This window comes from Anser cygnoides, chromosome 10 (genome assembly GCF_040182565.1).
Source record: "Anser cygnoides isolate HZ-2024a breed goose chromosome 10, Taihu_goose_T2T_genome, whole genome shotgun sequence".
In the NCBI taxonomy this organism is placed as follows: Eukaryota; Metazoa; Chordata; class Aves; order Anseriformes; family Anatidae; genus Anser; species Anser cygnoides.
The window spans coordinates 5,847,450-5,875,099 of NC_089882.1; the positions used below are offsets into that span (position 1 = coordinate 5,847,450).

General features: G+C 36.9%; 1 protein-coding gene across 3 annotated transcripts in view; it reads left to right on the plus strand.

Moving 5' to 3' along the window:
- The window catches only part of LOC106035491 (contactin-3), a 97,348-nt gene that overhangs the window by 53,075 nt on the left and 16,623 nt on the right, over positions 1–27,650 (plus strand). For all 3 annotated transcript variants that reach the window (XM_048071513.2, XM_048071525.2, XM_067003032.1), the window contains exons 4-9: positions 8,240–8,443; positions 8,772–8,874; positions 9,879–10,063; positions 18,515–18,651; positions 20,925–21,054; positions 22,320–22,470. In XM_048071513.2, the coding sequence (XP_047927470.2) occupies positions 8,240–8,443; positions 8,772–8,874; positions 9,879–10,063; positions 18,515–18,651; positions 20,925–21,054; positions 22,320–22,470 (910 nt within the window). The remainder of the gene's footprint in view (positions 1–8,239; positions 8,444–8,771; positions 8,875–9,878; positions 10,064–18,514; positions 18,652–20,924; positions 21,055–22,319; positions 22,471–27,650) is intronic.

Below are 27,650 nucleotides of genomic sequence, written 5' to 3' on the forward strand. Positions count from 1 at the left end.
TACTAATTTAACAATGATTTTGGATTTCAGAAGATGTTACTCGTTTGAGGTGGTTTTTATTACAGAATCACAGAATCTTTGGAGAAGGCAGTGTTGCGTAGTGTTCTCACTGTTGTCTGGGTTGATTTCAGGACTGCTTTATACACAGAGAAAATTATGATAAAGGTAGAGGTAAAGATTTTCTTGATAGTTACTTACACTTTCCAAGGCATTCGGACTTGCCCAAAAAGCTAGGAATTAGTTCTGTGTTGATGGATACAATATGAGATATGAACATAACCCACAAGATCTTAAGTAAATGGCAAGAACGTTGTGGAGCCAACAAGCTGTTGCTTACAGCTCTGGGAGGAAATTCCACTTGTTTTGTATTCATGATTAGCCTTGTGTGACGTGTGTTCCTATTTCCTCCAATATGGCAAGGATATTTCTACATAAATAAAGAAGAAAAAATGTTCTCCATCTTAATATCATGCCCTGACAAATGAAGACTTAATTGATAAATGAGGCCATATTTGAATGATAGTGATCAGTCTAGCTCACGGCTTATTATTTTAAAGCTGTGACATGCTGGTTTGAAACAATATTAGATCACTGAGAAATAGATCCCAATTTATTGCCCACTGCTTGGTATGACAAATCATTCAGTGAATAATGTCATGTCTGTTGCAAATTAGTATTTAGACTTGCAAATTTTTGCTCATGTCTCTGTACTGCCATTTGGAGACCTGCAAGTTCCAGCAAGACCGTACTTCATGAATAACATAGCATGGAAAGTATCTCAAACGCCAGAAATATTTTGAGGCTTTGACTATTTATTTCTTTTCCACAACTCTTGAATCACAATGTGTGATTTTTTTCAAGGAGCTATGTATTGAATTAATTTTGCTGGCTTTGTAAACATTTCATACCTTTAAAACAAGGCAACACCAAGCTGATAGAACTCCAGAATAGTTTTTCTCCTGCCCATCTGTGTGTTTTCAGTAGGTGCAAAGCAGCCTGTCTTTGCACATCTACTTTTGCTTTTGTTGCAGATTGTGGGTGACACTCATCTGGGCATGAACAATAAATCATCCTTGCAGTAAGCACATTATGAGGTTTTTGCTCAAAAATGCATTCTAAGGAGAATAGCAAGTTGAATATTGTAAAAGCAGTGGCCTTAAAAATTGTTCCACAGCGTTCTCAAGCCGTTCTCAATCTGCCAAGGAGAAATGGTGTTTTTATTAAAAATATATATGTTTTGCAATAGCCCTTCTGGTGTCGTCATCAGCAGCGGCACAAATTCCAGCTGACAGTTTGAAATCAAATGGTACCTGAGAGACAATTATATTTGTCCATACAAGAGACAATAATACATGTTCACAGCTGGAGTTTACAATGATTTCTCTCTGTCGAAGCCTTATTCTCACCGCCAGTAACAAACCAATGCTACAGAGAGACGCTTTCTCCATGTTCTGCACTTTATCTAATCCAGTCTTGCTAATGCACCTTTTCTGTTGGTATGCCTGTGTTCCAGGCTGAAGTAAAACAGACCGAAATTAGTATATCGTTATTTATGTATTTGTGCAACATGTGCAGCTACTGTATGCTACGTGCTTTTAAGCTAGTGTGAATGTCTATAACCGGCCTAAGAAACCTGCAGCAGCAGATGCATGATTCCAGTTTGGGAAAGGGCAAACTAGACAAGCCAAGTACCACTCCAGATTCTTTACAGAACTCTTTTTTAACTCCATGTTAAATGCATATGCATAAATGGGTTTGTGCCTCTTCTCTTCCAGAATTGTTTTTATCCCTAGGTTGTTTCTGTGGATTTTTCTCTCACTTTTATCTTCTCTACTAAAATATTTTAATTTTTCCTTTAGAAATAGGATAATTGATTAGAAAATGGCAGGAGGGAGTGGCTACAATCCCAGCCCACACTCAGAGCTGATCATTGCGTTGTTAACAAGAGTACAGAAAGTAATTGTTTTTCACAAGGGTTTACCAAGTAACTTCTCCTAAACGAGTTCAAGACTACTCAAAGAAGTTGGCCACTAATTACTACTACCACTATAAACATTAGAATATTTCTTTGAAAATTTACACTTGTGTATTTTTCTTAGTTTATGTCACTAGTATTTAACATTTAGAATAAATCAGATGTGTTATATTTGAACAACAAGCTAAACTGTCATCTTTTTATCCTCAGTTGTTATACGCAAGAAGCAATTTAAAATACTTTCAACTGTTGAGAAGGCACAACAGAGCTGTTAGAAAATGCTCTGAGCAATTGCATATAAAGTTCTAGGGAGGTGATTAAAAGAATAATTTGTCATTTGAAATGGATATGGCTAATGGGTATATGCTTAAATATTGCTTCCTAATGCAGTTTCTTACTTTTGTGCATACGTCCAGAGTATGAACAATTTGATCAGAGCCAGTACATTTTGAATGACATTGCTAGTCTGAAACAATTAGTTTCGAAATGTGATAAAGAGAAACTAATCCATCATCCCTCACAGCTACAGGGCAAAAGAAATTGTGATTTTATTCAGCCCAATGCAGGAAAGCATTTTGTTAGACTTTTCCATTAGTGTCTGGATTTCCTTCAGAGCACCAAGCAACATTTAACCTGCCAGTTAAGGAGCACTTCTGTATTACAAGGTCACGTTTGGTTTGAAACTTAGCACTAGCTAATGGTCAAATCACACGTGTGACAGGAGGGGGCAAGGACGGGGGCAAGAAAAAGGCAGCAGGCAAGGCCGTATTGCTGAGCTGCTTTTCCAGTGGTTATGCTGTTTGGAAATGTACTTAACGTGAGTTTTTCTTTTGTATTAATAAGGAAAAGAATGCTGCCAGTCTTGAATATCTGTGTTTCCCAAGGATGAGCTTAGAAACGTCTACACTTCAGTTACAGTTGTGTGCTTTGCTTTTGGTGTTGCTTTGAAAGTCTTTAGGAAAAACTGTGCAAAATGTTGAGTACAGAGAAGGACAGACCTTTCTTTATGGGCCATTTTATGGTGCTGGAGCTTTGTCACTGGTGGCAGCCGTGCTGACGTAACCACCTGGTTTGTCTGATCGCCACTACATCAGCCTATAGCTGTGGCATAGTAGAGAAAAATACAATTCCTGATGTAACTACATTCAAGGAACTGCATCTTTTTTTTTTTCTTTTTTTTTTTTTTTTTTACTTCATGCTAGCTCATTTCAGAATCAAAAAAGCAGACTGTTACCATATTCCATTTAAAAATGAAAATTAGGTGCTAGCTGAAATTGCAAGGATCCCACTTCAAGCTGAAACATTTCAATATTCTTATTAAATGTGTAGATTGAAATTGCAAGACATTACATAGGTCTCTGGCACTGCTCTCATTGTTGTGGGTTATTCCATACACAGAAGTTGCATGCCTAATTACCTGCACAGCATGCTGAAAATTGATCTTTTATATTTTATCTACAAAATAATTCACCTTTTATGCCAGAAAGATTAATGGTGTACATTAGTTTCAAATCAGAGTATTTCCCATTATACTCTGGAATAAAATGAGTTTCTGAGGATATGTTCTTCACTTTTTGTAGTTGGACTCAGATTCCCATCTTACAATTTACATTTTATATAAACAAAAAATATCTTTAAGCAAAAGAAGAGAGTTATTCTAAAAGTTTTGGGGGTAATTTCAGCAGCTCTTGTACTCCAAACTTTTTTCATCTAGTATGGTGAGTGTTACAACTCTTTTAACCAGATACTCATTGACTCAGGCAATGCCAGAGGTGGTCTCTACGTGTTGCAGAAATACAGTTTTCTTCATTCTAGTGAGCAAAATACTTAGGCAAATTCTATCTACTTTAAGAAATGAGAGGTAGTTACTGAGAAGTTTGAAGCTAGCATATACAAGATAAAGCGCATGATAGTGCCGGGGCCTCCAGAAGTACAGCGGCCTAACCTCGCAGTAGTGCAGTCCCCTCAGGATTAAGCTGCAGCGAGGTGGTTTTCTTCCAGAAAAGAGCATCTTTAGGGGGTTCAACGCATGTTTACCTCATGCAGATTAACTCCCTACCTTTAATTAATTAGTGTCCCATTGGTAGGGCATTCCCCACACAGGGCCATGCTGGCAGATGGACGCTGCGGCCTATGGCCGCGAGGTGCCGTGTTCTTCACACTTTCAGCTGAGGCTGGGCCAAACGACAAACTAATTGGTTTCGTTCGTAATTACGTAATTTGTCATTATCCTCTCAGAATCAGTGTTGCTTTCCCATTACTTTTAATTTTAACTCTGAGGTAGGTAATTTCAAAATACTCGGGTTTTCTTCCAGATTTCCATGTCTTTAGTTGCAGTTGGTATCATTACTAAATTTTCTCTGATTACTCCCTTACAAACAGTTTTTTGAAGGCATATGCAATCCTGTGGTTTAGGTGGAATTGTAATTGAAGAGAAAATAGCAAGATACTTCAGCTTCCTATTATGTCTCTAGCACAGAATATTTTAAAATCTAAATTGTAGGACTTCATGAAATAATACGGATTTCAGGCTCAATGAAGGCCATGAAACTTCTTTTGTTAAAAATGAAAACAACCAAAAACAACAGCAACAAAAAAACAACAGAACCCCTAAATGTTGTTGAGTCAGCTCAGTGCACTCCAAAATCAAATACATCCATTTCTTTTCCGGATTACTTATGGAAACATCAGCTTCTGTAACCAAAATGTAATCAATTTTGAAAATAAGAACTTTCAATCAGTTTCAGAACAATATTATTCATATCATTTACTTCTGGCTGTCTTAGAAATCTCATTTAAGGTGTGAATTAGGGAACTAGCTGATGCGTATTAAATAGGTGTAAAGGAGTGGTGGTCCAGAAGAAAAGGATTAAGAGACAGTGGGGGAATGATGAGCAGAGAAAACCTTCAGACCCTAGGCTTTAGTGTATCAAACCAGCTTTATGAATGATCCTGCTCCTTTGTTGCAGGCCTATCTCCACTGTTGTTTTCTAGCTTTTGCTGTGCCGACTTCCTGAATTCATTTATAGATTCCCCAAACCTATATTGACTCTAACATTCTGTTCATTAAAAATAAAATAATTCCAGTTCCATTCAGTGGTTCCCCACTGACGTGCTGGTCTGTCTTAGAAAGGAAATGTGCAGTATAATTAAAAGTAATTTTTTTTCAAAATCATTTAGATGTACTTAAGACCTAGTTTTGAACCTGGTTAAAAGCTACTAAATGTGTGGGGCTTTCCTCCCCCCTATGTTCCTTTAGCAACGTTACATTTTTCTTGCATAGGAAGTTTTCTCAAGGCTTGCAGATGGCAGGAAATGACCATGGCAGACCACAACAGTTGTGGTGATTTAATTGTTGAATCTTATAAAATTTCAGTTTAAAAGTGACAGGCAATTTTATGAGTTTTTTTTAATTGAACATTTAAGTGCACAAAGGGCCTAGAACAGTATGAGCATGTTGTGGCTGGTAAACTGCACAGTAAATAATAATCAAATAATACTAAATAAAGAGTAGAAGCCGACCATGATGTAGTAAACAAATAAAAATTGAGTAATAACTGTAATTTCCAGTACCTTATCCATGTATGGTCTCCAAATAAGGAAAAAATGCATTAGAAAGCAAAGGCTTAGATCTCTAAGGAAGCCCAGGAGAGACGTATTATTTTCATTCATAACAGAAAATCAACTGAAAATTTGTAATTGACAGAAAGGGAGTGAATTTATATCCCTTGAGGTGCTGTAAGATCAGCAACAAGCAAGGGGTGTAAACATAATAAATCATAGAACAAGTTGTTTAATACAAATTTGGGGGGAAAATCAGAATACAATCTTGTAAAGTACAGCAAATATAGAATGAGATAGTGGCTGTGGGGCACTGGTAACAAAATGCTCTGGGTTTAAGAGAGTCAATGAAAATGTATGTTGAATGGGAAATTAGGTTTCCAGGAGTGCTTATTCATAGGCTGTTGAAGGATCTGATTAAAGTGAAATACACTTTGCGTGGTTTTCATAATCATAATGACTGATTCCAGTGAATTTACTCTTAATCCAGTATAATGATAAAGAAATCAAGCTGCTTTTTGTCCTGCTGGGTATACAGACCTGTCCATCCCCGTTGAATGTTAAGAATAATATCTTGTGGGTTTTATGTTTGTTTTTGTTTTTGTTTTTTTTTGTTGGTGGTGGTGGTGGTTTTTTGTTTGTTTTGTTTTGTTTTAGAATAAAATAATATTTTGAGTTGAAGGAAAACAAGTATCTCAATAAATACCAGAACTAATACTGTGACTTCCCAAACTTTAGAATGTGGTATAAAGCTGAAAATGTAGATCTTTTTCATTTTTTTCCTACTGTTCCTGAATTGATACCTACTTCATGCTTTCCCCCGTTCTTATGATCACTCTCATCCCCTAGCAGATCTCATAAAATGTAGTAGTTTTCTAGTCTTTAACAAGACCATACACAGAGGTTGTGGTCCCGTTCAAAACTGTAGGTGTACTCTCTATCACCTTTTTTATTTATGCATTTATTTATTCACTATTTGTAGTGGTTGTGATAGAGTATTGAACCTTAGCCAGAGCGATGCACCACCGATGGCCCTCCCATCACACTACTTACTCAAGCCCTCTCTGTTCAACAGCAAAACATTGACGCCTTGGTATCTTTGTTGTAAAATGGGAGAATAGCTATATGGGGTGTATTTTCATTGTTGACGGTATGTACTTGTCTTTCTTATGAGACTCTTGTGGCATATCTCAGACGTCTTACTGAAGTCAAGCTCTGTCGCAAGGTTTTGCTTCCTACTGCACTAACTGCTCCGTCTTTTTGGAACAAATCCATGTTGGCTTCCTTGTGATAAATTAATTCAACCTCTCTTGTTACCTAGGAATAAACTTTTTGGCTCTGTTTCACTGGAGGAGACATGCTGCATGACTAGGATAGTTGGCTGTTTCCAACAGTAAAAATTTCCTGGTATAACAAAAGTTTAACTCTTGGGAATATTCCTGAGAATGTTAATTGTTCACACACACGTTGTTTCTGCGAAATTATGGTAATGGAAGGAGTTTAAATATTGATTGAAGAAAATTAAATGCAATTATGATAAGCCATTTCATTTGATGCCCTTTTTGCATTAACCAGTCCATAAATATTTTAATAATTTAATTTGTTGAGTGTTTTTTTATCAGCACTATCTTACCTTTTGTTAAATTATTCTGTTGGCATGGTGCTTTTCTGGCTGCATGGTCATACCCAGCTATGGAGTTACGAAAATGCCTACCCTTCCTTTGGTGACTGCATCCAAATGCATGCACTTTCAAATTAAACCTGTGCAAAAAAAAATAATGATCTCCATTTTGTAGGGGCAGTGCAAATGCGACAAGATATTTTAGCGCGAAGGCAGGTCAATCAAACTATAATCGTTTCTAATTAGCACTTGCAGAAGCTCTAATCTTTTTATAAACTTTCAGCTGAGTGGCGCTTGGGTGAAAAATTATTTCTTGCCTGGAAAACCATTAAAAATTAATTTCCTTTCATTCTGTAGGATATGAATGAAAGAGGCACATGGCTTCTCACATGCCAATTAGAATTGGATACACAGCTCAGAGTGCTGTTCAGAGGGAAAAAAATTAAATGTAATTTTTGCCAAATCTTGTGATTTGTCTTTTGAAGTTTAGTTTTCCTTTAAAGTGCCTGTAAAGTACTCCAGTGAGGGCCAGTTTGCCATTTCATGCAAAGATCTAATTTTTGTGTGAAAAACACGGTTTTGCTGTGTGCTGTGCTCCTCTAGGTGTTTTTACTTCTTTTGACATTCCTTTCAGCTGTATATACTCCTGTGCCATTTCTGCTAAGTAGCTAGCTGGGCTGCTAAGTAGATGCTGAATGATATTTCCATTTTAACAAAGTCTGGTCTCATTTTTTGCTGTCTACTCCTCTTCCCATCATATTAAGTCTTAAATGAGTAGATCAAAAAATATTATTGTGTAAAAGACTTTGAATTCCTTTCACGTTTTTCTTCTACTGGAAGAGGTGTGGTTTCATTCAAAAAGTGTTTTGTTTTGACTTTTTCTGGTTTCACCTGTTTCTGATAAGTTTTTAGTTTTGTGGTTTTTTTTTTTATCACTGGTTCTCTGGTCTTGTTTAATACGTACTGCAATATTTCTATAATAATGCTGTAAGATACAATAAATAAAAAGAAATCTCTCTGAAGAAAAAAAGATGTGGAAAACCCTACCAAACGTCTTTACTTATTTTTTTATAACCAATTAGAATTGTCATTTGCTTGGATCTTCAATGAGTATCCATCATTTGTACAAGAGGACAGCCGTCGATTTGTGTCTCAGGAGACCGGTCACCTCTACATAGCCAAAGTGGAGCCATCAGACGTAGGAAATTACACCTGTGTCGTAACCAGCACGGTGACAAACAGCCACGTTCTTGGGTCACCTACTCCTCTAGTGCTGCGCACTGATGGTATGACTTCCCTTTTACCTGCAACTAAACACCCGTTCTTTCATTATGTTATGTACAGCTAGTTGCCAGTGAAAGATTTTGTACCTTATGGTGTAAACTTTCATGCATTCTCAGAATATTGGTTGCGTATAAGAAGATAAACTGTATTTGTTGTGTATACCTCTTCCTCTCCTACCTCTGACAATTTCATTGGAAGGTCCCTGTGCTTGAATTTCTAAATGGAGTGTGCCAGGAATAAACTTAATTTTGAATCTAATGTTATGCAGCACTAAAGAGAGAAAGGTAGCTTCAAAAATGAAATATGACGTTTTCCAATTGTCTCGTACAGGTGTAATGGGAGAATATGAACCCAAAATAGAAGTTCAGTTTCCTGAGACACTTCCTGCAGCTAAAGGCTCGACTGTGAAGCTAGAATGCTTTGCACTAGGAAAGTAAGTTCTCATCTTCACCTGTACTGCAAAGCTGAAGCATGTTTGCGTTCATTGGCACTACAGGTGTGGACGTCTGGCAGTCTTTCGGTAGTTTTTTCTAAAGATCTTGCTTTGACCATCACAGGTACTGCCTTGGAATAAGAGGGAAAAGAGCTTTGGAGTCATTTTAGTTGTTTAGAATTAAAATGTGCATGTTGGCAACACAGGAATTTACATTTCACTTCAAATTCTCTTGAATGAGATCAGTGCAGTTTTGCAGATGTCCTTTGAAGTAGCTCCACTTTCTCAGGGTAAAGGAATTGTTGTTGAAGTCAGTGAGAATTTTCACTGAATTTTACTGCTAAATATACTTGATGCTTTCATAATATTGTTCTTCCTTTATAGCTGAAATAAAGATTAAAATACATTCCTCTTCTCAATGACATTTCACACACAATTGATATCTTTTCTGTTTCATAAATGATCTGAGAATGCATTTATGTTTCTGTAAATGTATTTACTAACCACTCTGCGGTTTATTTGTAGACAGTTTGTCAAGCACTCGTAATTTTAAACTCCAGAACGGTAACTTAATCGTATGCTTTTGCTTCTGTTCCCCAGCTACATGACGGAAAGTTTTCAAATTGGAAAATGAAAGGCTCCTCTAGGATGGGAATTGCAGAAGACTTGCCTTGATTCCCCTTCCATGGAGGGCACTGGTGTAAATCTCTCCTGTCTTCAGGGGAGGCCAGTGCTGATTTACAGGAAATTTTACAGTCACTGGACATTCAAGCAGATATTCATCAAAAATTTGATGCCACAAATAATAGCATAAGGAACAGAACACCATATGCAAATCAGTTACCATGCTGTCTGACCATCTGTCATGTACAGTATTAATACTACTTTTAACACAAGCTTTTGTCACTTCTGGGGTGTATTACATATTAGTTTAAGTGCCTAATTTTGACAGTCAAGTACATGAAGCAAAGTTGTTTACTTATATCCCATTATCTTCCATTTAGCCCTGTGCCTCAGATTAACTGGAGAAGAACCGATGGTCTGCCATTTCCAAGTAAAATAAAGCTAAGGAAATCCAATGGCGTGATTGAAATACCTAATTTCCAGCAGGAGGATGCAGGACTGTATGAATGTATTACTGAGAACTCAAGAGGAAAAAACATTGCAAGAGGACGTCTCACTTACTATGGTAGGAAACTTTCTTTCTCCCTCTCTCCCACCCTTCTTTTGCACATGAAATGCAAACCACTCTCAAGTACTTCTGGGTTTACAGCTTCTACAATACCATCAAAAATTTGTTCTTAAAAATCACCTGCATCTTAACAGCTTGTAGAGAAAGAAGAGAAATTTTCCACCAGGTTTTTGCATAACTTATCTGATAAACATCCATGTTCAAAAAAAAATAGCTAAGAGTAGTGTAGAAAGTGCTTGTATTTATTTAATAAAAAATGCTAGAAAGGTATTTGTGTGTATATATATATATATATGTATATATATAAACACCTCAGATTGGTCATGGGTGAAACCTTAAATTTCCAGTCAGATTTATTTAAGGTATTATATAGTCCTAACATTTGCAGGAAATACAAATTTTATATTGCTTTAGGAAAAGATGATTGGTGGATGTTGTCAATCCTTTGCTTTCAAAAAAAGACAATTTTACTTAAAAAATTAAATAGGACAATATAATCCAGTATAGGAGATGAAATAATAGGAAATGTAATAGCTGGAAAACTGACAGAGTCTCTTATGCTTTTATAGAGTGAAATGAATATTAGCAAAGCACATTGATAGTGGTTTAAAGATAGAGTGATTTGCAACAAAGTGGTAATTGACAATTTTTGTGAAAGCCAGATCTTAGCAAATTTAGTTTCCTTTTGGTAAATGCCAATTTAAAGAATGTTTCATTCTTTGTTTTCAAATATTTTCTTCACGTAGGAATATTTGAGAGGTTTTTTTAGAAAAAAAGTTGTGTAAAAAACCACAGATAATACCTACTATGCCACTTTGTACCAGTGTTCTGTCCATTTACTTACTCTGTATGGGAAGCTACTGTTTACTAGAAAACAGTGTTGCAATGTAGATTTCAGTCAATGAAGATTTTAATTTAAGAAACAAGATTTGCTAAAGAGGAAGGAAAAAAGGTGTCCCCACTCCAGCTTCCAAATAAATAGCTGTATTAAATTTTCCATATATTAGTTCTAATTCTTTTTGATAATAATTATGGATAACAGGACAAAAGAGCTAGATGTTTTATCTGCCAGTATCATCTGTAATTCTAAACTTGGTACTATGCATTTGATTCTATACAGTGGCTTTTTGAGCATCTCTGCTTACAGCAGGAGGGTTGGAACTGGATGATTTTTAAGGTCCCTTCCAACCCAAACCATTCTATGATTCTAGGATTTTATTAGCTGCTTGAAAAGTTTCAAATGAATTGCAGTTTGTCATCAGTTTGGTTCAGTACTTCTATGCCACTTTGAAATCAGAGCAGTTGTAAGATACATGGATGTAAACTACATGCCAGATAGAATTTGATTTGTTCATGAGTTATTATATATAAATATTGTATTATATAGTTATTAGTTTTGTCGTTATAATTTTATGACAGTGAGTAATTTTGAGGTATGTGACATGCTTCCCAAGTTTCCTTTTCATCATTCAGGGGCACAGAGATCAAATAAAAGAAGTTGCTAATCAATAAAAGTAAGCAAGTTGCAGTTTTGTAACAAGGAAATTGTGATTTGCAAGTGCTCAGTGTGAATATTTTCATTCCAAATCCAGAAAGGGATCTAAACTCTCAAATGGAGTTAATATTCCAGTATAAATATCTGTCTGCATTAGATTCGTCCCTAATATGGGTGTTTAGACTGAAGAGAATAATGAGACTTGTAATGGCATTAATGGTACTCCAACTGTTTTATTTCATTTGTTTTGCTTAATGAATCCCATTCTGCAGAATTAAGTAGATTTGAGGGTTTTTTTTCTTATTTTATTACTTGCTTTCATTTTTACAAACAGAATACCAACAAGTCTGTTGTCAGGATAGGGTAATTTTAAACCTTTCTGATAATTAGTATTTTTGTTCCGTGTGAAAACGAATAGTGTTCTATAACTGAAGATTGTACCTTCTGATGACTTGCCACTATGTCTGATATCAGAGCTCAGAAATCTGCCTGGTAAAGAAACATAATCGTATGCCAGTTAGTCTTCTAATAGAAGATCAATATTTATGCACTTTTAAGGAACTTGTTCTGAAAGCAGATGAGGATTTGGGGGAAAATTAATGGAGTATACTGAAGACTTAGAATAAAAACCATCTATCTGCCATAAAGCACCAGCTCTGGCAAAGATGACTCAAATCGGTGTGGCAATGTTAGTGGATATTGGTTGCTGTCTAAAAATTATTTTGGTGGAAATCTAGGATGGATCTGATAATCGTATATAGAAAAATATATGCATTAGAAATGCCTTTTTATTTCAACAGTGGCAGCATTTATTTTTCTCGCAGCAGAACAAAAAAAGGTTTCTGTCTTATCCAAAAAAATTTAAGAAGAGCTGGGGTTAGTATTTTCCATGTTGTCTTAGTGAAACAATGTGTAAAATACATCTCCTAAGGGGAAAAAATGGGCAAAAATGTGTCATTTGACTGAAAATAGGCAATTTTCCTTTCTTTGCAGGTTTTTAAAATTATTTGTAAGTGAAACTTAAACCTAATACTAAGCAAAAGCTTTAAATATTTTGTTGCTCTGCTAGGAAACATCTGAAACTGTAAATCTTGAATTCTGAAACTTAGGGTTTTAATGCATTACTTGTTTGATTTAAAAAAAATTCAATTGTTTACTCTTCTTCCAGTAATGAATCATGGTATTGAAATCATAAAGCACTTTAATATAGGCTCAACTTCAGTCGTGCCTCTTGTCATTATGTCAAGAAGGATTATAAATATGTTTGGGTTTAGAAATCCTGTGGACCTCTATAACTCTCTTTATAAAAAATGAAATAGGTCCATTTTTTTCTAATTTCATTGTCGGTTTTAAATATAACTCTGAACGCATAGTTCAAATTGATAATTTACATAGATATTCCAAAACAGATATTATGGGTTCTTTCATAACATTACTAACAGACTATTAATCTTCCTTTTTCCTTGTGAAGGATTATATCAAGAAAAGCCCAACATCAAATGTTCGGTTCATTGTGCTCTGTACAGTTCCAACTTGTGTTTAATGATATTTTTCTCCCCAGTGGAGTTCAACATGCGCTAAATATAGGATGAGATTATCTAACTTTGATTTAATATAAAACCTGAATATATAAATAATTTGCTTTCACTTTAGTAGTATATTCACTTATCTTTGCTATTACCCCTTTCTGTAAAGAGATAATGGAAGAAAGAATCCGTGACTTTTCATAGCATGGAAGAATAAGAAGAAATTCATTACATTTTTAAGGTGCAGTTAAACAACATGTAATATGGTAGAGTTATGTAAAGCTGTTAATTATAAGTATAATTGAAGAAAATATACTCTTGATTAGCACAGGCTGATTCAACGGAACTCATGCTTAACAGTCAATACTAAGGTAAAATGTTTTATAGGGAGAAAAAATACCCTCTGTTTTGTTTTTGCTCTGCATTAGTGTTTTTTAATAGCAAGGGTGAGTTGTTGTGCTGACCAGGATGCTGATGGTCAAAGTCAGGCAGCAAGGTCGCTTATAACAGCTGCCATTTCTGTGTGCTTAGCTAAGGCATGCAGGGATGTCAGGGGGCAGAATTTCCATTTTGTGAACATACAGACCCCCAGCAGGAAATAGATTCTACATAAAATACATTAAAGATATACTAAAAAATACTAAAGTTTTGTTAATAATGTACCACCAAAATTATACTGAAAACATATTCCTGAATGTGGAAGAGCCTCGCTGTTCAAAGCTTTTGTCTGATAGCCTGACCCCATCTTGTTCACGGAGAGGTCTTCAAAACGTTAGCTACAAAACTATAAAGAACTAAATATTGTCAAGGAGTTGCTGATATTTTTGACAAGTAAACTTCAAGTTGATCACTGTCTAATTTAATTGCCCATCTTTTTTATATACTAAGACTTTTCCCAGTGATGTAGCAATTGCTTGTTGCTTCAGAGCATTTTTATTTGGAATGGAAGTGGAAAAAAATGACATTTTCAGGGACCTCCGAATTGAAGTTATTGCATGCTTCTTTAGGCCCCATTGTTTTATCAGAAAGAGCTATCTGTGCTTAAAGTCACTTGAATTTTTTAGATAAAAGTAGGCTCATCACTGCTGTAGGCATCAGTATGAGTGTCGTAGTCTGACTTTCAGAGAGATATTACCTTGGAAAATGAAGGTTACATTTTCTGTTTTTACAAAACTTTGTGAATTCCCAGTATGCTTCATAGCTGCTTTCTCTTGAACTATGGAAAGTGCCTTTTGACTCTGATTTATTGCCTGACTGCTGAGCTATACAGAAGTATTTTCAAAAGAGATTTCCAGCCCAGCTTTCAGACTGTAAATTTCAAAGTGAGGATGTGTGTATAAGCAGGCTGCATCTTATGTGTGAGCTCCAATTAGGGACTGTTCTGGAAGAGCTTCCCGTGGTCTCCTGCCTCCGAGCAGAGGCAAGGCAGACCTCAGTGCTCTCTGGGAGAGCACAGTGCGGCTGAACAGAAATCATGATCCTGAAGCTCTGCCTTTCCTGCGCGTTCTTCCTATGGTTTACACTATTTTAAAAGAGCTTTTCATTGGAGCCTCTGACTCGGAAGGAAATCAGATGGAAAGTTTCCTGTTAACATGCATCATTGCTGTTGAGGAGGCTGAAAGGTACCCCACAAATTATTTACAAATTAGGTCTCAACACAGCGTCTGGAAAGTGTCAGCTTCTTCAGCCACTGCTTCCAAGAGCCTCGGCACAGTCACTCCTTGCAGTTGGTCTTCGCTCTCACCAAACCCCAGAACAGTCACTGCAGAGAGGTTTCTTAAAAAGCTAAACCAGTGGATCTTTTTCCCCTTGTGGCCAACAGGGATTCCCCTGGGTGTAGTGAAGTAACAGTTGTTCTCTTCAGGATGACCGGCCTGGCCTGTTAGCTGGAAGCAAAAGGTGGTCATAGTCAATAAGAAAAAGGTGACTGAGTCTTCTCACCAAGCTAAATTTCATTGTTACGCACTTGTATCACTTTTGCCCATGCGACCACAAGTATTACAAGGAATATATGAGGCAGTATAACAAATGAAGTAAAATGTAGGCTGATGCTTTTACAAGTAACTAACTGTGAGGCTGATGGCTATGTTTTTTAGAAAATCAGTTACCTACAAGTATTTTGTCCTAAGGGAACCTCTTATGAATGTTTTGTGAAGATTGTACTGCAAGTTCCTGAGAATTGCAAGTGTTATCACACAATTACAGATTCCTATCATGGTCACAAACCCTGTGCTACAAACTCCATTAAAATTCACTTCCAACCTCACAATTTACAGGGCATTGTATTTTTTTTCATCTCAGTGGAAATGTGTTGTCTGTTTGCCTGTTCCCTGCTGAAGGAGGGAGTGATGTCTCCAGAAAGAGGTTTTTTACCAAGTCATTACAGTCTTCGTTCAGGAGCACAGATACAGTGGTATTGTCTCCAGACCGAAAGCAGATGTTCTAAGCAGGTAACGTTTGCCTACCAGTGACTAGACTTGAAGAGGAATATGGTTGTTTATTCAGAATCATTTAGGTACAGTTGGGCAGAGCTAAATAAAAAGGGCAGTGCCAGGCTTGGAAAGTGGTGTTTATCTAGGGTACTCAGATCTACGAGTACATGACCTTCTGTCTGCACTTTTCTCGGTTGCTGCAACGTGGACATCTTTACTTTTGCCAAGATTCAGAGTATTTCGTGGAATACTCCCGGCTGTAGTTGCCCTGCTTAAGCTGTCTACTCAATTTTGAACTGTTTAGTTGAATGATTTTTTTCTCAAAGAATTTCCAATATTTTCTACAGTCATCTTTAGAGACTTTTTAGATGTGGAAGATTGAAAAGGATATTTTTCTTTCTGCTGGATTCCTTGGTCAGTAATTGAAAGAGACAAAGAGCATCTGTCAAGAAAATCACTGAAGTCTACATCAACACTCTCTTGCAAATGCTCAAGCACCATGAATTTCACACACTGTGAAAAGCCAAACACTGGGGCTTTGGAAGCTCTGTTCTGGTTGTTTCTGTTCTGAGTGGTGGTCTTGCTCCCACACTTTCAGAGAAGTTTGTCGTATATGCCCTGGAGACTTGGGAAAAGCCTCCTATGGAGACTGCCTGACATAAAGAGTCCTAAAATGCAGCTCTACAGCGAAGTTGGTGTTTTTCTCTGTAATGAAATTGAATCCAAGATCTTGAACTTGAAAACAGACCACAGTTAACCTACTTTCAAGTGAAGATATGCAGCAGATGTGAAATATTGCACATGTATGGATCCATCAATAATTCACGGACTGTTGCTTGTTGCATAAATATTTAGGTATGCAAAGTGCAGGAAGCATGCTGACACGGAGGACTGAGCTTGAGCCCCTTGACGCATGTGGGACAAATACGCCAAACGACAACATGAGACAAAGCAATGGCACTTTCTTGAACTCCAGTGTAGTAACGTTAGCTTTCAGTCTTTAACCAACATTAATATCAGTTAGATAGTACGTTTGTCTGACGCAAAGATTAGGTTATCCTGTCTTTCAGAGCTAACCTTGATAAAGAGAGTGTAAAAAAATATATGATCCCCAAATCAGTAAAAGGTATTAATCCTCATGTGGTATAAGAGACATGCAAAAGAAAAGAAACAACAGCAGGTTTCACTGTCAGCAAATACTGGTTGAATTCCAAACCCTCCTAAGTTAATATCTAAATGAATACGTTCTAGTAAAATCTTCCTATGAGAAGTTAATCCTGAATATTTACACACAAATCATAAACAGAATTAATCCTTGTTATCCTAAAAGTATGGTGCAGTATGTGATCATGGTGAGATCTTATCGCTGCATTTCAGAACATAAGATGGAGGGAGAATTTATGTGCTAGAAAGGAATGAATCTTTTTAACAAAATGAATACTAGCTCTCATCCAAATGTTGGTCTGTTGGTCCCGTGCCTTTGGCAATGGAATAGGTTCAGCTCCCAGCTGTGCTTCAGACTTCCCTTCTGACCATAGGCAAGTCATTAATTTTCCTGGTCTGAATTAATTGCTGGTATAATACTATTGTAGTGAGAAGTTCAGCGGGAATTAATCTGACCTTATGTGCTTCCAAAAGTCATCTATAAAATAATGGTATTTTCCTCTTTTTTTCTTTTTTTTTTTCTTTCTATTTGTTTTGGTATGAGAGTGTTAGAGCCTGTATTTAAGGAAATAAAGGATTAAATTTCAAATGTCCTTTGTGTTTTAGAAGCTGATGCTTTCTATTTAGTAGCCAAAGTCTTCCTAAAAGAAAGTCTTCTAAACATTTATCTACATGGCTGCGTCTCATGTACATTATATAGCTTTTGCTTTTTATATGGGAAAAAAGTATATAATAATAAGTATATGTAATATTTTAATGTAATGTGTCCAGATTATCCAGAAACTAAGGTATATAGTTGTCAATGTACAGCACTGTCCTGCTAGATCATCAATGTCAACATTATTCCTGAAGTAACAAGTACTCAGAGATGTCTAAAGATATGTCCTCATTCAGTGCAGATTTCTATTAGAGCAAGGAACTTTAAAACTTAAATTTTGATCCATAGATCAACTAGAAGCTTTCTAAAACTTGCCTTTTGATTTGTAAATATTATCGTTATATAAATAGATAGTATATATTACTTCCTTAAATGTCTTATAGCATCTTTCTTTGGTTTAGATATTAAAAGCAAAAGTGTTTCTGATTCATATCTTAGTGCTAAATTACTTTTCATCAGTCATCTTAAGTTTAATCAGACAAACATATAATACAAATACAAATGATTCCAGTTTAGAAAGTTTAGCTCCAGTATTTATTTATTTTTATAGGAAAAGCTGTAGCATTTTAAACTATACTTTTACACTGCTAATTGCGTTTTAGATAGTTCTGAAGGATGTATAGTTTTAGTAAATCAAAATGTTGTTCAAAAATTAGCTATTTTTATGGACTTTGCTAAGGACTTTTTCTGGGTTGCACCACCCAAAGGCCGTGTTATGTCTACTGCTATCAAAACCAGTCTTATATCTTTATGTTTTCACCCTCAGAGGGGGTGGATGTTAGTACTGAAAACAATTCAAATGGTATTTGAAATTAAGACTGACATACCATTATGTTTTTTAGGACTTAACGGTTTCTATTCAATATTAATTTGATGATTTGGCTACATCAATTATTTAATTTCAATATTGCTGCTAATTTCTTTATCTTACATTTACCTCAATTTTAAAGTTGTGTTATTTAATCATTAGTGATTTTAATATTGGTTTGACTGGTTCAGCTTTAGTGATCTGTAATCTCAATTTTCTTTTGTTTTACTACTCACAGTAAAGATGTTTAGAAGGAACAGTGAGTAATTTCTTTCATTAGGTGACTTGAAGCAGAACCAGTGCAAATCTCTGGGGGTACAATAACTTGTTAGAGTCTCCGTTGTTAATATGTATTTCATCTGCAGCAAAACCTCACTGGATCCAGACAATAAAAGATACCGAAGTTGCCGTAGAGGACACATTATACTGGGATTGCAGAGCAAGTGGGAAGCCCAAACCGTCGTATAGGTGGCTGAAGAATGGAGAACAGCTGTCAATAGAGGTAACATTCACTTCTGAAAAACACGATGACATGCAAAAGTAGCAGTACCTCATACAACAATGAGAATTCACAAAAGTTCATGTATTTATGTCCAGAGAAATATTTTTATATAATTTTCATGTTTGTTTGTCAAGGGCATCCAGTTGGAAACTTCAAAAGCTGATATACCAGAAACACAAAGACAAATTATATTACACAAAAATAACCTAAAAGGAGATTTAAAAACAATGGTAGAACCAAAGAAATAATCACATAAGGAAGGACTGGAGAAAGAAGTAAATTAAAGTTACATATTAACAGCCATAAATAAGGGATGGAGAACTTAAATTATTTTGTTATACTTGTCTTTGTAATTTCATTAAAGGTAATAAGAAAAGATTTTCAAACTTCTTGAGGAAAGGAGACAAAAATTGTAAAAAGCCGCAGGTCACCAGTGTTTGATGCAAAGTTTGAAATGTACATAGCAACGTAACGTAGTTCTTTGCTTTAATACAATTGTTAACCTAGTGGAAAGTAATACATTTGGTGACAAGGAAAAAATGTTGTACTGAGGATGTCTGCCAGATCAGGAGTGCAGAAAAGCATCTGATACCCCTATTGATTTTAGTTCTCACTGCTACATTGAGAAAACTGCAGAATTCAGGTTATCAGAACTATAAACCAGGGGCAGTAGCCCATAGTAGGAAGGCATTTTGCCCTTAGCCAGTGCTGTCAAGAGTACTTGAGTGTTGTGCTCAATGTGGGCACCCACAGTTGAAGAAGGAAGGACTGCTCAAGTGAATTCAGTGGATGGCTATGAAAAATGATCTAAGCACTGAAAAACAATTCTTACCATTCAGACTGTTATAGTTATATGCTCACTGAAAGAATTGGTCGTGTTTCATGGACAGGTTCAGTGAGGGAGTACAAAATATCTCAGTGATTTAAGAGCGCTGTTACTGTATTACACAAAGTCACTGAGGTAATGCACGATTTTACCTTACCAGTAAGTACAACAAATACCTTCTCTCGTTCAGATTTTGCAATTCTCCACCATGGAGCATTGGTGTCAAGCCTTTAGGCATGATGTAAGGGAATAAACATGGCTTTGGAAACGCTTAAGGGCTGTACGCTGTAGGACTAACTCATTAAAGGCCAGCACTGAGGAGGCAGCAGAAGAGGAGTTCTTTCTGTATCATGAATTGTCTTCAGCTCCTTTACTGCAATAATCCTCCTTCATGCTGGGTCTGCTCCACAAAAGTTTCCTGCCGGGGTTATTCTGCTAAGCTCCTCTTCCCCATAAATGAATCTGACGTAAGGAAGAATAAGAGCAGTTCAGGATGCTAGAAATAGGATCAAGATGTGGAGATTCAGGCCCGTTCCTTTTAGGGCCTGTTTTGTCCTTTGTCTAACAGCCTGAGCACCGTGCAGTTAACGGGGAAAGGACCTGTTAGGAAGGGAAGGAGCTGAGCTGAGCTGCCTTAGCCAGAGTCACCCTTCAGTGGGACCAGCTGTAAGCAGCCCTTAGCAGAAAGGGCAAAGAGGGAGTACTGCTGCGGTAGGCCTAGCGAGCCATATCTGGGGCGTTTGCTAGGCACTGCTGCTCAAAAAAAAAAAAAAAGCAGAAAATGTTTTTAAGAAAATAGTTTGTCCCTCTGTTTATTATTGTTTCTCTGTCTTTCCCCAGAGGAGAAGCTCCTTTAGTTTTGTCTTTGTCACTGGTTCCTTTCGTCACCAGTCTCTATCACTCCATCCTTCATAGTCATTTCTTACCATAGTTCATACAGTTTTCCAAGAAGTATCGAGGTGAGAAGCACCCTATACTTCAGTAGCTTTGTCAGCTCTGAGGCACTGAAATACATCTTCCTTTTAATGACTGTTGGAATTTTTTCTGCATAGTATTACAGAGAGCTCATTAACAAATGGCAAGTGTGAAATCTCTAAATAGTATGAAATGCCAGTGCCATCTGTATATTTTGGATACTCTAGTCTGCCGTGAGGTGCTTAGTATGATTTTGTCCACATTTCTGGGGAAATATGAGGGTATTTGAGACTAAAAAGCCTCTGTGAAACCAAGCAAGTTTGAAGAATTGATTTTATACGCTGCATTGCTAAATCTCAGTGCTGCCATACCATGATACGGTTATATCAATTATTTTAGAACTGTTCTCACATATATGCTGTTACATCTACCCCATTTATCATATTTATGCTGTCCTATTCATATTTCTTACTTATTTTAAATTTTTCACAGGAAATATATCATCAATAAAGGTATTTTTCTTAATATTCAGGGAAGGATCCAAATTGAAAATGGTGCACTTACAATATCAAATCTAAATCTGACAGATTCTGGCAGATACCAATGCATAGCTGAAAATAAACATGGTGTCATCTATTCGAGTGCAGAGCTCAGGGTTGTAGGTAAGATTTTCCTTTCTACTAAAACAAAGACCTCATTCTCCCTCTCCACACCCCATCCACTACTCCACCTCGTAATTATTTCTACTTTATAACTCACTCTGTTGCTGTGACTGAAATAAACAGTTTTGGCAACCCTAATATCTTTTTATCTGCAGTGCCGAGGACTTTATTCATCTATTTCCAGAGGATTCGCAGTCCAATCATTCACTGCTTTAGAACAGAACACAGATACATTATTAATTAGGGGAAAAGCAGACACAGGGGCTTGGACACAGGCCTAGAGATTAAAACCTCTCACAGGGTCTGGAATCAGCACTGGCTCAGCACATCAGTCAGCTGCACTGACCTTCTGCAGCGTGGCTCCAGCGTTCCCAGGGGAGCAATGTCATTTAAAAGCAATAGGCTGCTCTTGTGTGCAGCCATTCTTGATCGAGGGGACAAAGAATTGTCATTCAGTCATTCAAATGATGCGTGCTGGAGTCTAGAATAAATGACAACCATTTATTTCAGGGAAACAGTGAACTTGCAGAATGCCATATGCATTGATATGTTTGTGCAATTTCTGCTTCCAACATAGGAAGATTGATATCAAAACTAAGCCTGTAAGAGCAGTGTGTTTTGGGGCATGAGTTATTTCCTTTATATTGTATAAGGTTACACTCAATCAGCAGACTGCTCGCTCAATCTCGTTCTCCTAAAATACTGAATTTCCTTCCAGAGTTCACTGTTGACATAGATAGAAGCCATGTGCCTTTTCTTAACTGCTAGCTAATACCAACTACACCCAATACTGAAGGAGCTGTGCTGTAGTTTTGTGTCATTTAACGTACCTGATGTGGCATTGTACTCTGACGTGAAAATAGAAGCCACACAATTCCTTGAGTTTTAATGAGTTTTAATGGTGTTGACTGCCCTCACTGGACTTAGACAAGTCATGTAAGCTCAAGTTCAGCAAAGCGTAAAGTTAGGCATGTACTTGAAGCTCGTTGGGTTCAGTGAGCTTCAGATCAAATAAAGTCAGTATGATCTTACCTGCGTGCTTCATTAGGTGACATACTTTGCAAAGTGGAAACCTTTACTTTTTGTATCAGTGTAAGGAAAAGAAACACATCATTGCCCAGCAGAAGATGTGTTGGAATTATCTAATTCATTCATGTTTTTAATTATGGTTGGAAGTTGAGAAGTGTCATGTAAGTGCTAAATAGTAATATCATTACTATAATTCAAGATGCTTTATTTCACTGTTAGTATCCCTTCTGTTTTAGCTTCTGCTCCAGATTTTTCCAAGAATCCAATGAAGAAAATGATTCAGGTTCAAATAGGCAGCACAGTTGATTTTGAATGCAGACCAAAAGCTTCCCCTAAGGCCAAATGTTCCTGGAAGAAGGGAGGTGAGCAGCTACACGAAAATGAAAGGTATTAAGTCTATATTGGTTTATTTGTTTTAAGCTTACAAAAAGTGTTTTTAATGTCTTTTTATGCAATAACATCATCTGTAGATCCAAATGGTTGTAAAGCCTCTCTAGAATCTGCCTAGCTGGGCGAGCTTGGTTGTTTTTTAATTGTCATTGTGTCTGAGCACTGAGAGAGCATGTATATAGCTTTCTTTAAGGTCAAGGGTCAGCTTTTACTTTCAGTTTGATGTAGAGTTTGGCCTCATTTAGAGAAAATCAGGTACTGACAGAAAACCTGGAAAGGCAAAGCCTATAAAACACTACTAAAAGCCTTCAGCAAAATTCTCTGAAAACAGTGGCAGGCAGACGGTTGAGGCATATTACAGCCACGATGATAATGTGGCCAAGAAACAGAAAGAAAAAAAGAAATAAATTTCCAGTTGGCAAAAATTAATAATTGGGAGGTCTAGAATAGCACTCTCACCATTCTAGTATTTCGATTTTTGCTGTTCTGCTACTGTGTTTGTTTTTCTGGGGAAAGTTATTACAAAGATGACTCAAAGTTATATTTTAAAAGATCTGTGAAAATATGCAAGGTTTGCTATGTAATTGCAAGAGGGACCTGATGAACCCAGACAACTGAGCTGAATGGTGACAGATTAGTGATGTCTAACCTGTGTACAGATGTGTGACATCCTGTATACATACACTTTGGAAAGAAAACCGCTTCTATACAAGTATTGTAAATTAACTGTGAACACTTAGGAGAGCGATACAAGCATCAGTGTGCAAAGGTGGGTGTAAAGGTGGGGTGACTTTTTCAGCTTTCTGTCTGAACAGACACCGGATCTGGTCTTAATGGTTGCTTTAAATTGCCCTCCAAAAGCTGTACGCACTGGTTTCAGTCGTGGTGATGGCAGCAGGCAAAAGAAAGTAATGCTCAGTTTCAGAAAATGCTTTGAGCACACCTAATGCTGCCTGCTTACATTTACGCATTTGCTTGAAAACACAAATTAGGGCTTTTAGTTCTGCAAAGTGCATATATTTCCAAAATATGTCCCAGAGTGTTTCCCAACGTATTTTTGATAACACACTATAAATGGCTTACAGAGGGAACATAATAACAAGCCAGTACTCCTGAATTAATCTAAATGAAGTCCACTTTCCTTCAGAGAAAAGCAGAAATGTGATTCTTTGCAGAAAGCACCATAGTTCATTGCTGTCTGCTATGGATAATTACTATTCATTAATTCCTTGCAGTTCTACAATTCTTCCAATTCAGGAATGGGTTTCCAATTAGCAGTACATTTTTCAACCATTAACTGAATTTCTAAGGGAGAAGTCTGTATTGGGGGTGTGTTGGGGCAGAGTGTGCCTTTTTTAATTGCACAGAAAGGGATCGGTGAGTTCCCAAAAGGGATAACGCAGGGCACGCAGGTCCAGCATGCTCTTTACCTGGGAGAGGCAGAACAAGCTTAAGTACATTTGGACCTCAGACCTACAGTAGCATTCAGGCTCTTTCACAGAGCACTCCTTGAGAAAGAGATTGAGGGAAAGGATTTCCCCTCACTTTACAATTCCTATTTGCATGTAGAGAGCAAGCAGAGAATTCAGTCTTAAGAGTACAGCAGGTTGCTTCCCTTCTGGAAGTTGGCTCCTGCGAGGGAACAGCTCTTGCCCTGTATCCCAAGTGTACATGTAGATACATACATGTATAGCTCCCCAGTACCTTTGTCCTTGAGTAGTTAAAACTATATTCTTGCTGGTTTGGTAGGTTTGCTTGTGGTATACAGGACTTGTCAGCTTTGTTAAAGTACGGGGGCGATGGAATATTTTGTGTGTTTTTTTGTGTAAACTTAGGCAAATGTTGGAGCTTATCCTCTCTGGAGAGTATGCCAGCACAGTCATGTCCAGGCAGTCCCAAGCTCACTCCACCAGCACTCTGGTACAATAAAGCCAAACACTCCATTACTTCAAAGTATCCTCGGTATTTCATTTTAAGGAATGTTACATTTCACTGGGGTTACTGATCACATTACTTTTGTAAAGCCTGAAAAATCTTCATTTTGATGGCACTGTTGCTTGTATTTTTAATTTATTTTTAAATGATACTGCATTTTCAGTATGTAGAAGATCTGGATAATGACTCAGTAAATTTTAATTAAATGAGCTGAATCTCATGTATCTTGAGGAGGGGAGAAGATAGAAGTCAAAATGGATTTGTGAGCCTCTGGACTGAGAAATAGCTCAACATAAAGAATACAGTCTTGCTTCTTGTTAGTTTTGCAAAATGTGTGACTTTTTTTTTTTAGAATATCTTGAATAAAGAAAGCTAGTCAATGAAGAACATTGGAATGTAGAAAGCATTAAGGTACATGGATCACTGTAGAATATGCAAAAAAAAAAAAAGGCAAAAAAACAGGAATTAAATGAATTGGGTACTAAAGCAAGAAATACTTCCCTCCAAAATAGTTTTGGACCTCTGAAATAAATCATTTTGGATGTAATGAGCATGATAATCAAGAATTAGCAATAATTATCTTGTCTTCAATGATGCCAGATCAGGTACTGAGTTTAGGAATCTGTGATTAACTGGCACAGGTCAATTTTTACCCGGTATTATGGTTATCGTGTGTATCACCATGCTAGGAGCCGCTTGTATTCACTTAGGCTGTTCTTTCCCAACCAGCTCATATAATAAGGCCTTTAATTTTTTTTCTGTAGAGTATATTATATCTGCAGTCATTAAACCTGGTTTTTTTTTTGTAAAAGATTCTGGGGCGGCTTCTACTGATGGCAGACCACAGGCCCCAAGGCCTCTATGGGGGCAAGCCTGCCACCTTCTCTGTTGAAAGTTGGCCTAAGGAACCCCATCTCCTGGTGGATGAGCTTTTATTTTTCTTGTATCCTCCAAAAAATTAGTATTTGTCATTTAACAAAGGTGAAATGCACTTGATGCTAGTTTAACTCACATCTCCGTCAAAAACGTAAGGCACTGAAATGTGACAAGTCCTAGGTAAAAAACCCTTTTAAAGATTTCTTTAAAGATATTTATATTATGTTCTAATATCTGGCTGGAGGAAGATTAAGATTGTGAGATCATGCAGAGCAGTATTTCAGTGTAAACAAATCCACCTTTATTCCTAGAGCTTTCTAAATTTACCAAGAGCAGAAAAAGATGAAAAGATACTGCAAACTTTTAACTTCACTAAGAAGCACTGCAGTGCAAGTCTCTCAAAATAACTTTTAGTTTTAGCATCTTTAACTATGGCAAAATTATGTCAAATTAAGGGGGAGAGAAAAGAAGAGGAATTGTTCCTGATAAAACGTTGCATAAGTCTTATAAGGATCAGTGACTGGTTTTATCGTCACTGCAGTTTGAATTAAGTACTTTTACTTCATTTTGCGTTGCAGTCTGAAACGCTGTGATCTGGAAAGCAACACATTTACTTACCAGCGCTTCAATAAGAGCTTATTTTGGCTGGCTTTCTTGTAAAGTAATCTGGTTTAATTTAGTTGGAATTTGCTTGATATATAAAAAGCAGTTTTGACCCACATTTTCACTGATCCTTTGTACTGAAGAGTTATGAACAGGAAAGTAATACATTTATGTTTGGTATCATATTAATAAAGGTCTAAAATACTTGGCTTTTCTGATGAATAATCTGACAAATATAAGAAGGCAGTGATTATTTAGTTTAACTATGTCTGTTATTTTAGCAGCAAAGTATTCTAATGGGAAGATGAGATCAGTTAACAGTTGCATTAATGACACCAAATTTCAGGTGGCAGCCTTGACTCAGAAGGGCTGGGATCTGGGATCCTGAGGCTTATGCTGGCCCTCAGCTGTGTGTGTGGTTGTACTGCACCAACACTGCCATTTAACGGGGTTTTGATGAGTAAGGCAAAAATATGTAAGCTTCTAGATAATACTGACACAGTTCCCTAAGCAAGCAGATATGGGGACAGTGAACGTGGAATAGCTGGAATGCTCTTACAGGCAGACAGTGAGGTCAACAGATTTCGGATTGGCTTCCTGGAGCATCGCTTGCTCTCTAATCCTGGATGATATTTGTCTCAGTATCTGTAAATATTGAAAATAAGGTGTGGTCCGTAACAATAGTAAAATAATTTATCAGTATTAGAAGTATATGAGCCTGTTCCACAGTTGGATCTCTGCATGGTCAGTTGTGACTAACGTAACTGATAACAAGTGATAATCTGAGGAGTAAAGCACACCTGACGTACTGGGTGGAATTAATGGAGTCTGTAACCTCACTGAAGTCCCTCAGCTGTTTGGGAGGCCTGTAATGCCAAATACACCCTCCTAGTTCAGGGGAGAACAGGAAATCTCTCCTAGTTTTGCCTCTCAGGTCAGGAACCCTAAAGTCCCGACGTTGGTTAAGCCCTCTCCCATTCTTTTGACCTCAGTCAAGGAGTGTAAGAGTGTGGACCTGAGTTAAGACATGTAGCTGTTCTAGGTATTTTTTATGCCATTCGTTTGACTGTTGGAGAAAAGTGTCTTCTCAAAGACTGATTTCCCACAGGTTTGCTCAAGAGAATGATTTCATTTTTGTCAATCATACTTTGATCTGAGGAGCAGATAGATCCTAAATCAGTCTCCAGTTGTGCTATCGCATATATGCCAAAGCATTATTCAGCCAATTATCTTCGTTTTACAGGGCTAAAAAGTTTCTGCTGTTCGCCAGCACATCAGAAGTATGCAGGTCATGAAATTCACTCTGAAAATTGCTGGCCTTCAGCAAAATGTATTGAAAAAACTCATGTAGATACAGGGAACACTAAGGGGTGTATTATTTTTCTGTGTTAGAAATCTAGATCGCTTCCTGGCAGCAGGCCAGCCGCAGTCTGTTTGTTTTGTAACAGCGTGTGAATATCTAATAATTTTAAGTGTACTAAAAGCTTCAGTTTCTCTAATGCTTCAGCAGGAAGGGGTAGAGCTATTTCTGGAGTTTGTGTTTTCATAAGCTGCACTGCATGTACTGCTTTGTATTTGAAAAAGTAAAGAGTTGCTCTTTCTAATTCACCGGTAAAGATTTTATTTTGACGATAAAATTTTTCTTGAATTGATTTGTTGTTTTTTGTTAGTTTGTTTGTTTTTAACTCTGAAAACAAACCAAAAAAAAAAAAAAAAAACACTTAACTGTCTTGGTTTTAATAAGCCTATTGCTTCGTTATTTT